At 43.0% G+C, this 12,644-nt stretch overlaps 2 protein-coding genes across 3 annotated transcripts in view; one reads left to right on the top strand and one right to left on the bottom strand.

The window, feature by feature from the left end:
• The window catches only part of MKRN2 (makorin ring finger protein 2), a 47,116-nt gene extending 45,265 nt beyond the window's left edge, over nt 1-1,851 (bottom strand). Inside the window, exon 1 of the mRNA XM_037050877.1 lies at nt 1,721-1,851. Coding sequence (XP_036906772.1) covers nt 1,721-1,746 — 26 coding nt within the window. The 5' untranslated portion in view covers nt 1,747-1,851. The remainder of the gene's footprint in view (nt 1-1,720) is intronic.
• Nucleotides 1,852-5,786: 3,935 nt separating this feature from the next.
• On the top strand, nt 5,787-12,351 carry MKRN2OS (MKRN2 opposite strand). 2 transcript variants are annotated; one of them, XM_037050894.1, is made up of 4 exons: nt 5,787-6,082; nt 9,315-9,364; nt 10,804-10,966; nt 11,985-12,351. In XM_037050894.1, exons 1-4 carry the CDS (start codon nt 5,865-5,867, stop codon nt 12,223-12,225), a joined length of 672 nt encoding a protein of 223 aa, XP_036906789.1. In that variant the 5' UTR covers nt 5,787-5,864; the 3' UTR covers nt 12,226-12,351. The 2 variants fall into 2 exon arrangements, with proteins under 2 accessions (XP_036906789.1, XP_036906800.1); XM_037050905.1 differs by lacking the exon at nt 9,315-9,364 and having other exon boundaries at nt 6,025-6,082.
• Nucleotides 12,352-12,644: the final 293 nt, after the last annotated feature.

Genomic DNA, 12,644 nt, shown 5'->3' with positions numbered 1-12,644 from the left:
AAATAAAAACAAATAGTTCCAAGAGGGGTTTAAATAAAATATAAGTGAAGCCATTTTAAAATAGAGTTGGAGCTGCCATTCCAGAGGAATTGCCTTGCAGGTCTCATGCCTCAAGCCTTTGTAATGTAAAAGCAGGACAAAAGAACCTTTACTGGGCCTAAAGCAGCACCGAGTCTCAAAGACATTTACAAGAAAGCAGATATGACTATGGACTTAAACTTTTCAATACTGTTTAGAACTAGCATCACTAGCTTATCTTTGTCAACAAAAATACCTTCCTCCTATAGATGTAATTGTTCTCTTTCCCTTTCTCCTAAATACCCCTTGTCTTTGTCTCCTAAATGAAACATTATTAGGAGTTCTGTCTGAATCCCGAATGGCAACCCTTTTTTTTAAATCTCAAATGCTTATTGCCTCTCACTCTGAAAGGCCTTGTAATTTTAGGTTAACAGGAGAAACCATACAAAAATAAAAACAAACACACGTGTCTTCACAAAAGACTTTCTAGAAGAAGTAACCTCTTACAAGTCTTTCCTATAAACACCAAGTGCACATTTCTGACAATGGCTTAGGGTAAGTCACATGGGCCTTGAATAAGAATTGATTGAACAGTTAATATACAATAATGCTAACAGAAAACCTTTAACATAGTCACTTCTAAATTATTCAACCTAACAAAGAGAAATAACAACAAATGATACTTAAATGAATAAACTATTACATAATCAAGCTAACTTTTATTTTTAAGGCAACGTTTTCCAAACAGGTTTTACTGAAACCAATTTTTAAAGTAAAACTTGTAATTTCCCAGTATCCGTTCAGTAAGACTAGATCCCAATACAGGTAAGCCACAAGCTCACCAAGGAACGAGGGTGTTACACAACCAAGCTATTTTAATTTCACAGGAGCAGTCAGTTGGAGTCATCCGGTTCTGAACCTTCTACAAGCATCCATCCATTACCGTCATATTTCTCCACGTAAATTGGTGTCTCCGTAAAGTACGAGTACCACCCTATTTCAGTCTGTTTCCTGCACTGTAAAATGAGAATACATCTGCCTAATTGTGTCATTGTGAAGTCTAGAGACAATAAATATAAATGGCTTGGAAATATACGGAGCACTTAAACTTTCGGTAAATCCTAGCTGCCATTATTTTCCTCAAAACAATGCTTATTTGCTTATTCTCTGTAAGTTTAGGTTACATAGGAGTCCTTCAAACCCTGAGGAAACTGAGGTCCCTTTCGGGCCTCAGCTTCTTTGAGGCCCTTATCATCGATTAACAACCTACATCTGCGTCGCATCCCCGTTTGTAAACGTCCTTTCAATGTACTCTTACTCAACTCCAAATCTCCTTTTCCTGCTCAACTGTACATACCAAGAGCCCTTCTCCACGGGCCTCAGCACCCTGGCACGGCCCTGTCTAGCACGTCTTTGCAACCCACACGGACCACGCTTCAAACTCGCAGCACAGCCCCCGCGCTTGCCTCATCCAGGGTCTGGGCCGTTAAAACACGACCACACACCGCCGGGTCCCCGGCTCCGGCCGCCACGCTACCTCCACCTTGAAAAGCCAGACCGCGAACGACTGATTCACCTTCCATGAATCCGCACCAGCCTCAGTTTCCCTGACGGTAACACTGAACGCACAGGTCGCCCAGAGCCCGGGGTAGAGGCCCTAAATGGCCCGGTGCTCCTGGACCCCGCGGAGCCGCACACTAACCTGCAAGTAACCTGCTTGGTGCTCATGGTGGTAGGACTACCGGGCCGGGGATCCAGCCGCAACGTCGCGCTCTCACCGCAGCCTCCCGCTCTCACCGCCTCCGCGTTGCCTCGGCCCTGCCCCTCCCCCCTGAACGCGTCACGCCGGAGCACACCGCCCCCTCGCGTGTGGCACCTTTGTAGCGCCGGCCGGAAACCTCGCCGCCGTCACAATTGGTTCCGCCCTGGAATCGAGGTGGGGCGACCCCCAATCCCCGCACTCCTTGTTTCGCATTTCCAAGCCTCGTGGGCAGGGCGTAGTTACCACCTTAGTTCTGCCATTTTTATCCCGTGTCCCTGCCAACTGGTAGTTCCTACGGGTCTGCCTATCTTCGAGAGCATTCCTTAGCGACGTCTCGCACCCCTACAACCACTTCACCCCTCCTGAGGCTAAGCTCCTGCCCGTGCTCTGCGCATCTTGATCCCCAATACTCAACCTACCCTCCCTGGGCCTCTTTCTCGGGCCCTGTCACAACTGTTCTCGCCAGACCTCACCTCCCAAGTAAGGAATTCTTTAATCCTCTCCCAATTGCTAGTTTTACAAAATCTCCACTTCTATCCCAACTTTCAATCATTTTCTTCCGGGCATTCCTCTATTGTTTATCTTCCATTTCCTGTGTTGGAAATCAGAAGATATTCTTGACTCTTCCCTCAGGTTCTCTATATCCTGCAGATCCTGCTCTCCAATGCATCCTGTTGTCTCCACTTCTACTTTCACGGTTCCAGTCTAAACAACCATCATTCCTTGCCTGGACCCAAGCAATGAATGGCCTCTTAACTGCTCTTCTGGCTTCTGCTCTCTTCTAATCTGTTGTTACCCCCAACCTATTTTTAAAACATATATAGGCCCTGGCTGGTGTAGCGAGGTGGATTGAGCGCGGGCCTGCGACCCAGAGTATCGAGGGTGGATTCCCAGCCAGGGCACATGCCTGGGTTGCAGGCCAGTTCCCAGCAGGGAACGCAGGAGAAGCAGCCATACATTGATATTTCTCTCCCTTTCTCCTTCCCTTCCCATCTAAAGATAAATAAATTAAAAAAAATAAAACGTGCATAGAATCATGTCATTAACCTCCTTTAACTCTTTTAATGGTTTTCCATTGCTATTAATTGTAAAAAATTCTTTTTAAAATGTGTAAATGTAACTATTAAGTTATAGTTATTAACTATAGCAAAGTGCACAGAACATCTGTATACACTCATGAAATCACCAACCAGATCATTATCAGTACTCCAGAGAACTCCTTTATGCCCCTTCCCAATCAATATCTCCCAAAGAAAACTTATTCTCCTGTCATCACAAATTAGATTTTTCTTGACCTTGATATGAATGAAATAATTCAGCATGTACTCTTTGCCCTCTTTTGACCAACATTGTATCTGTGGGATCCATTCATGCTGTAAGAACAAGATATAGCTGTGAGTGTTGATCTATACAAATTGTGTAGAACAACACTTGTATGTTGTTCTTTCTTTTACTTTGATGTAAAATGTCTTCCAGTGAATGAGCACAGTATATACTTGCAGTTAGAACTTTTGAAATTTCTCTCACAAATTTAGGAAATACATTAGAAAATTTGTAGTTTTCAGTATATAGGCCTTTTGACAACTTTTTTTTTTTTTAAAGATTATTTATTTATTTATTTATTTATCTTTAGAGGGGAAGGAGAGAGGGAGAGAAACATCAATGTATGGTTGCCTTTCGTGCGTTCCCTGCTGGGAGTTGGCCTGCAGGGAACTGGCCTGCAACCCAGGCATGTGCCCTGACTGGGAATCGAACCGCGATCCTCTGGTTCGCAGGCCTGTGCTCAATCCACTGAGCTATGCCAGCCAGGGCTTGACAACTTTTATTAGAAGCATTCCTGGATATCTAGTTGGTTTTTTTTGGATGTTATTTTAAATGATATCTTTTAAAATGTCCTAATTGTCAGTTGTTTCATGCTAAATCCATGTATTAATTCTAATGTTTTGTTTGTTGATTGTTTTGAATTTTTTTTACACGCACAATCATGCCATCAGCAAATAATGACAGCTTTACTTCATTTTCAATTTTTATATCCTTGTTTTCTTTTTCTTGTCTTAATGCACTACAGAGAACCTTCAGTGTAATCTTACATAGAAGTGATAATAGTGGACATGCCAATCTTGTTTCTGAATTCAGGGAAATTATTGAATATTTCACCAGTAATTAAAAAGTTAGCTCTAGGGTGTTTGAAACTATCCATTATCAAATTAAGGAAGTTTTTTTTTCTCCCAAGTTTAAGTCCTCTCTTTCCCATCTATTAAGAAAACTGTACTGCTTTATTCTGCTAGTGTGTTGAATTATATTATTGATTTTTTAAATGTTAAGTCAACCTTGAATTCCTCAGATATACCCCATTTGGCATCATGATTATTCTTCTTATAAATCATTAGATTCTATCTGTTAATAATTGTGTTTAGGCTTCCTGCATCCTTGTTCCTATAAATCATTAGATTCTATCTGTTAATAATTGTGTTTAGGCTTTCTGCATCCTTGAGAGAGAGTGGTTTGCAGTGTTCCTGTATTGTAATGTCTGTGTCAGGTTTGTTATCTTGAGACACACATAAAATGAGTTGATACATCTTCCTTCTTTTCTATTCTCTGGAAAAGTCTGAGTAATGCAGGTATTGGTTTTTTTCCTAAATGTTTGGAAAAATTTACCACTGAAGCCATCTCAGCCTCCAGTTTACTTTGGCTTTGTTCATTGTCTGCATTATACATGTGATTTTACAGATTTCAGTTCTTATCTTTCCCCTCTAAGCTCCTTCTAGTTGTGTGCCCCAAGTTTTCATGTCATTACCATTTGATTTGAAATATTTTCCAATTTCCATTCTTTGACCAATAAGTTATTTAGAAATGTGCTGCTTAATTTCCAAACTACTGAGGATTTTCTAGTTAGCTTTTTCTTACTGATTTTTAAAAAATTTTCTAGCATAATCTCACTGTGGAATTGTCTATTTTAGTTTGGTCAACATTTGACTTATATATTGTGAAGCTTGTAGGTTCAAATAAATTTAAGAGCTCTCTCTTCTGTTTTGTCAACACACTGACTAAGAAGTGTCCCTCTTTATGCTAGTTGCCACGTGATTCTGGACAGTGTGATATCAGTGAAAGAATGTATTCATCTCACTATTGAGCATACAATACACTACGGAAAGACATGTGTACAAAAGATATTTCAGAGAATGCTAGCTGTTCACTGCACCAGGGCCCCGTTTTCAGCGGGAGAATGTGCTGACCCCAGACAGTGTAGTGCACGTGGAAGATGTTTGTGAGAGAGCTGGTGCAAAAAGGAAATGTCTAGGATTTTTTCTTCTATGAAAATGTATTTTGTCTGATAATAATATAGTACATCAGCTTTCCTTCAGGTATATTTTTCCAACTTTTTGTTTTGAACTTATCTGGTATTTTTATATTTACATGTCTTGTAAATGGCATATAGCTCATTGATTTTAAAATAGTCTCAAAACCCCTTACACCCTCTCCCAGTTAGTAACCCCTACCTAGGGTAACCACTATCCTTATTTTTACTGTGCTGTTAATTTTTTGTGGGCAAGATTATGTCTAGAATATAAAACATCAAAGGAGAAATAGCCTCAGGGTGAGAATTTATTTATTCAAAGCCGAAACGATATCACCTTTTCTAGAAATACAAAAAATACGTGTAGGTCCCTAATTTCAGGAAGCTCACAGACTTATGACTAATTAAAGAACAGAGCTCTGGTAGAAACATGAATCCGGCGCTGCCAGAGCCAGGGAACTCTGGGCGGGGGAGGGGGGGCGGGGGAGAAGCGGAGAAAGATTTCACAGAAACGTAGGGATTTTAAGGATGAGTAGGAGCTGGTTGCCAATACACAAGGTTAGAAAAAAAATTGTAAGCAAGCACAAATGAAAAGGAAAATGAAAGCTCTTTAGGACACTAATTTATGGGGTGGCCTCCTGGTTAATTCTACCTGGTTTGGCTTCCGAGGCCGTCAATCAGAATGACGTCATTGCCGATCAGGTTACTCCTGCTGCGTGAATTTGCTACCTGGGCAATCAGGAAGTCTGAGAAAACCGCCCCTGGTTGCCCCCAGGAGGGAAAGCCATGCAATGCGCAGAGGCTGGAAAGCCTATAATTAAATTCAATCACTGTAGGAAATACATCTACAGCTTCAGTGTGCTGCGATGCTGCCCCCTCTGCCGGCAGGACCTGGGCTCGAGGAAACTGGAGGAAGCACCTGTTAGCATCTCCAATCCGTTTACCAATGGGCATCAAGAAAAATGTTCATTCCTCCTCAGACCAACGCAAGGGACATTTCTTAGGTACAGTGTTTCCTGTTACCTTGAATTGTGCAAACTTTTCCTTCTTTGTTGTAATCACTAAAGTCTTCTTTTACAGTGTGAATGAGATGTGATGGATAATTCTTTCCAGTACTTTAGCATTAAATTTTAAACTGTAAGCCTATTTATTTTATAAGAATAGATGGTGTGCATACTTTCCTGGAATAAGTGCACAAATATATAAAGGTCAAAACTACTTATACAATTTAAAAAGGATTTTTATTTATTTATTTTTAGAGAGATTGGGAGGGAGGGAGAAAGGGAGAGAAACATTGATGGGTTGCCTCTCCTACACCTGCCCCCCCCCCATGGGGACTGTACCCTGCAACCCAGGCATGTGCCCTGATCTGAATCAAAGGGGTGACCTTTTGCTTTGTGGGAAGATGCCAAACCAACTGAGCCACACTGGTTGGGGCAAACCTATTTATGGAATTTTAAGAGAGAAAAATCCATAGTCTGGAGACTTTTACCCATAGATTTTCAGCTAAGAGGCTGATTGGAAAAATGACCCAGCAGCTAATCTTATCCAAATAATATTTTAAAAGATTTTTTAATTATTTATTTATTTATCTTTAGAGGGGAAGGGAAGGAGAGAGGGAGAGAAATATCAATGTACAGTTGCCTCTCATGCATCCCCTGCTGGGAACTTGCCTGCAACCCAGGTGCCCTGACTGGGAAGCGAACCGCTATCCTTTGGTTACCAGGCCCACACTCAATCTGCTGAGCTATACCAGCCAGGGCAAAATAATATTTTTATTGTGAATTAGTTTGTAATTTCTGCGACAACCAGGTACAATGTACAGAGCCTGAAGAATTGCCAGTTATAAACTATTTGTTATGGAGGTGAATTAAATTGAAGACTGGAGCTGGTTTATTTCAATTGTAGATGCTCCTTGACTTTAAGATTTCAGAAATCAAAAGAAAGGATTGTGCCTCCTTAGAGTCCTTGTGGAGTCTACAAATGGGATTGCAACTGGTCCTGCACAAGCCACGCTGTGAGGGTGCAGGGGTGGTACTTGGTGATGGCACGTGCTTTGGGAAGCGTGTCCAGGCATGTCATCCATGCTGAGAACTCCTTACCCCCTTGAAATCCACCCTCCCAACTCTCATGCCCTCAAGAGTGCCTGGGATGGGAAAATTAGAGTTGACTATTCACTTCCTGCTAACCAACTTCTTTAACTGATTTCTTTTCTGTCCCTGTGAGGCTGAAACCAACCAAAGTGTGTAAAAGATGTTGCACCAAGCTGTTTAATAAGAGCTTCTTATTCATGATAACTCGCAGTCATTAACTGGTTGGACTCCAAAAGCTTTGGAATAAAGTCTTTAAAATTCGGAATGCATTTGCCATAGCAGGTTCATTCAGGAAATCCGTACTGAGCAGCACTGTGTGGGAAACTCTAGGGATGTCACTGTGAACAAACCACAGCGCTGCACTCAAGAAACGATATATGACAGGCTTTCGGGTTGGCCCCTAGTAAGATTTCCTTATTCTGTGATGTGGTGATGATACTGACGGACCCAGCTTTTCTGGGCATCACAGAAGTGAGGTAGTGGCTTTGAAATGAGTAACGTATGTTTTGGCATCCCCTTAACCCTTCAGGCAGGATCTGCAGAGTCCTTAAGTAGCCTCCTGCTCAAAAGACCCTCTAGGGCCAAGTTCTAAACTATTTCCTTCCTTGTCATCCAGTTTCTAAACCCTCAGGACTCACTCCAACAATTCACCTGAGACGATTTCACCTACTTTAAAAAAGGGAACCAGCAGCCACCCAAAAGAATCACTGAGGCTCTGATCTAACTAGGGTGGGATCCCTCAGGGCTGCCACACGACTGTGCCAGTTGTGGACCACGCAAAGGCACCTGGCCAAGGTGGTGGTGAGTGCTGAAACTCAGTCCCTATTCCACTCATCAGGCCAAGCACCTGGGCACAGCTGCGTCTGCAGGAAGAAGGGGCCCCTTTTCTTACTTTGAACAGGTCTTATAAAGGAGAGGCGTGACCTCCCCTGCCCCATCACATGCATGTGCAGCATTCTGTATATGTTTTTCTCTTCACAGCACATACCAATCTATTAAAAGCTTGCAGAACTGAAGCTAAAACGTCTTCTCTGGAAGTGAGAAAACTCCATGAGGGCAGAGACCTGATCTTATTTTCTGTGTCATTAGCCCTTCACGTCAAACAACAAGCCCATAGATGGTACCTATTATATATCTGTTGCAAGACTGAGAAATAACTGAAGGAGGGAGTCAGGGAGGAAATGCCTAGGATTTAGGCAGGAAACCAAGTGCAGCCATGTGCTCAGGGGGATGCAGGCTGTCATCAGCCACCCAAGAGTCTTCCTGTTTGAACCCCCAGGGTTCAAAAATGGCTCCAACAAGACGACCCTGCCGGGCAGGGAGATTGCTCTGAAGAAGGCAAGGCAGCCATTTGTCTTCGGTCATTTTAAAACCTGCAACTGCTTGCTCTACTGAGGAACCAAATATCCAGACCTGTGGTCTGATAAAGGACCTTAATCATTTGAAAAGAACCTCTGATTTATTCAACACCTCTATGTGGCAGGCACTCAATAGACATTTTATTCTTACAATCAGCTCACTAAGAGGCTTATATTTCCATTTTCCTCTCTGAGGAAACAGATCAGAGAGAATAAGTGACTTGCCCAAAGTCCCAGGATTAGTAAGTGAGGGCCTGGGACTGTAAATGCAGGTTAACTTTTATGGACTTATACATCTAATACCCAGTCTTGGGTACATAATAATTCCAGGAAACAAGGGCTGTCCAAGAGAAGTGGGTGTGGGACAGGCTACAAGACCAAAATGGGCTATATTGGTTTTGAAGGTAGAGGTCTACTGAGATGCATTCAGGATTCTCTCACCCACATCTGCCTGAGGAACAGGCTGTCACCTCATATAAAAGGAGGAAAGAATAGGTGCTCCTTCAACGGATGACCTCTGGGTGGGCACCTCTGCTGGGGCTGGCCTTCTAGCACATTCACCTTTAGTACTGGGGTGGGGGGACAAAATCCAGATGGAGGGCAGGCGGAGAGTTTAGATCTCAAATGTAGTCTTGGCCTAACCACTTTTGACACAGAGCTTTCACTAACCTGGACACTGATGGCAAGTCTGGCCCCAGCCAAGAAGAGGCAGCCCATCACTGTCCAGTACCAATTCTTCATGCCAGACATAGGCCAACGAAAAAAACGTAACTGCTTTCTTTCAGGGAGTATGATGGAAGGTCTGATCTTCATGTCGGAATAACTAACACAAATGGTGAGTGCATTTTCATTTTTCTTTTTTAGCTTAAAAAGTCCCCAGAGTACCCAGAGGAGAGCAGTATTTCTAAAGAAAATGTGATCGTGCAACATTTAAATAGTAATTCCTTCAGGCCCTGGGCTCTCCTGTGCACCAATGGGATGAGTGATGCTGCTTCCCCTCCCCCTCAAATGATAAATACTTGACTTTATGGCAAAGTATCACTAACAATGCTATGTATTTGAAACACACTTGAGTGTTTTCTCAACCAAGAGTGACAGAAACCGTTTACCTTTTCCTTGGTATTTAAAAGAATGAAAAACAGAGCCCCGGCCAAGTAGTTCAGTTGTTTCGAGCCAAGGCTGAGTGTTTGATCCCCGGCCAGGCCACATGCAAGAGTCAGCCAATGAATGCATAGGCAGGTGGAACAACAAATTGATGTGTTTTTTTCTCTCTCTCTAAAATCAATAAATTTAAAAACAAAGAGGAAAAAGTAGAATTTTGGAGAGACTGAGTTTCCCAGGACCTTATCTTGTATGGCAATCAGAATCGACCCAGGCCCTCTGCTCCCCAATTCTGTACTTAGCCCACTGCTATTGGGTCCTCAAGCTCCAGGGTCTCCAGGGTATAGGCAGGAATCTCAGGGAGAGGTCAGGGGACACAACATCTAAGTAGGTGGTGGGGCCTACCATGGTTTGCTTTAAAGAACAATAATTAAAAAGGAAGCATGTTTAAATAAAACAGTTCCTTTGGCCAGATTTTGTTCTGAGGGCACGGAGTCCGCAATGCCTGAACCCAGGATGCCCTTGTCTACAGGAAAAGGGCCTGGTTGGCCACTTGCAGGAAGCTGCAGGCCTGGGCATGGTGAGCAAGGCCAGCCTGTGAGGCTTTCCTCACCCGCGCCCCCTCCTGAGGCAGGAGAGACTGACCCTGTGAGCAGAAACCCAGGACTAGGTTTTTGAACTCAGAATTACTCATATGAGCAGTAAAATTCACCATCAATCTGATCACTGGAAATTTATTGCTGATTTAAGGGAATAAGATAGGCCCATTTGTAAATAGAGAACTTCAACAAGAATATTTGGAGGTAACTATCCTGGTGCCTACTGTTGTTTCTGTTTCCGGGTGACTTCAGAGTGCTGAAGGGCAGGTGGATCAAGAAGTGGGTTGCCCTGAAGGAATCGCTCTGCAGAGAACAGGGGAGGAGGGAGCTCTACAGCCAGTCCTTAACTCCAGAGAGGACCCTCTCTCAGTCTTCTAGGTAGCTACCTCTTGAACTTGATGATCCTGGAGGAAGGAGGTTCTAGAGCCTCTAATGACCTACTGCTAACTGGCCATAGTCAGAAAGTGCAACCTCAGTTTCTGATGTGTAAAGTTACTATGTGGCTCCTGTCATTTTCTGACATCCTCTTTTCACAGAGGTGCATTCCCCCTCAAGCTTCTGGTTTTGGTTTCAGGAGTTGTCTATAATTACACCATGCATGGTGTCCAGCGAGATGAAGTGGGTTGGGAACAGAGTGTAAGTATCCCATTACTGCAGCCCGGCATGTTTGGACTGATGGACCAGTGGGACAAGTACCTGGAAGACTTCTCCACTACGAGGGCCTGGATGCCCCACAGGTACGAGGCTGCATGGACCACTTTCTTCCTGGCCCTCATTTGCCACGCAAGTGTGATCTCAGCTCGTAGAGGACTCTAAGCTGCGTGTAGTTGAGCCTATACCAAGATAGTAGTACGCCTGTAACAGAATTTAAGCAGGGGTTGCTTTACTTTGGGGTTTGTGAAGAGGTAAGCCAGCATAAATTACTCAAAGAATCAGAGCATTGTAAGAATGGAAAGGACCAAAATTTGGAACTCTGGTTATTCTAGTTATTTGGACATTTTTACATATTTAATATTTAAAAATGATATGTACAGAAAAAGCCATGATATTATGTTTCCTAAAACAAAAAAAAATTTAGCCCTGACTGGTGTGGATCAGTCAGTGGCTTGGGCGTCATCCCACAAACTGAACACAGGTGGATTCCTGGTCAGGGCACATGCCTGGGATGCAGGCCAGAGCCCAGGCTGGGGGCGTGCGAGAGACAGCCTATCGATTTTTCTCTCACACATTGATGTTTCTTTCCCTCTCTTTCTCCCTTCCCCTCTAAAAAAATAAATAAAATATTAAAAATTTTTAAATGATATTCAAAGTTTATTAATATTTAAGCCCTTTTTTGTTTGGTTTTAGCAATTGTGAAATTGATTTCTCAATTCTTTTTTTAGATACACAGCGTACTTGTCAATTTAAATTCTTTTTAGGATACCCTTGAAATAAATTTAGACACTGTGGAATATCCTAACATTTAAGATATTAAATTCTACTTCAAGAGTCTAGAATTTCAGTGAAATTAAGGCCCCAAAGTTAGGGTTTATATACACCTTAACTCACCACTCTGAACACTGAGCTGAGTCCCATCTGTACCTAAGTTGCAAGCTGAAATAACCCAGCATACCACGTGTTCCTTCCTGCACAGGGTGGGCCCAGCTTGCTGAGTGAGATCAATTTCCACTATGAAAGGCCTTCAGTTGTTTCTGAGCCTGTTCCTGAGCAGCTTTTAAAGCTCAGTCTTCTCTTTTCCATGCCCTTGTCTTGAAGGTATCAAGAAGACCGCCACAACTGCTATAGTTATACCCTCACATTCATTAACTGCATTCTGGCCACAGAAGGCAAGGAGCAACTGGACAAAAATGAGTTCATAGAGAAATTCGTGGTCCCCAGGACCAGGAAGGCTTCCAAGTACATCACACTGTACCGGGCGATAGAAGAGCACGGCTTCTATGTGATTGACCACCCAGATCAAGAGCCAGGCCCTCCTCCAGGGCGCGTTTTGTGCTGAGTGGGCTGCCTAAGAGCAGAAGGGACAGGGCCTTTGAGGGGTTACTACTTTTAATAGATACTAGGGATTTCTAAACACTTAAACTGTGGTTAATAAAAATATATGTGATAAAAATAGGTAGTAAAATGGCTTTCTTTTAAGCATACCTCAGCTTACTGCAGTATAAGAATTTACAAAATTAATAGAAAAAATTGGGACTTCCGCCAAGATGGAGGCATAGGTGAAAACACTGTGTCTTTTCCCACAACCAAGTTTGAATACAACAAAGGTTCAGTAAACAAAGACACAGCCAAAGAACAGAAAATAGAACTGTACGGAAGTCCGACAACAACAAACCCTTCAACCAGGACCGGTAAGAGGGGCGGAGCCAGCAGCAGAGCAAGGTCAGGCAGAAAAGATCCCCCGACCCAGGCACATAG

This window comes from Sturnira hondurensis, unplaced genomic scaffold, assembly GCF_014824575.4.
Source record: "Sturnira hondurensis isolate 20B ecotype Veracruz unplaced genomic scaffold, ASM1482457v3 Scaffold0000867, whole genome shotgun sequence".
NCBI lineage: Eukaryota > Metazoa > Chordata > Mammalia > Chiroptera > Phyllostomidae > Sturnira > Sturnira hondurensis.
This window is presented reverse-complemented; position numbering and strand designations above follow the sequence as displayed.

Bases quoted from the DNA above. Each gene is read 5' to 3' on its own strand.
- MKRN2OS (XM_037050894.1), top strand. From the start codon at position 5,865: ATGCAATGCGCAGAGGCTGGAAAGCCTATAATTAAATTCAATCACTGT. The intron at 9,365-10,803 runs GTGAGTGCATTT...TTTTGGTTTCAG, and splicing joins CGGAATAACTAACACAAATG to GAGTTGTCTATAATTACACC. The intron at 10,967-11,984 runs GTACGAGGCTGC...CTTGTCTTGAAG, and splicing joins AGGGCCTGGATGCCCCACAG to GTATCAAGAAGACCGCCACA.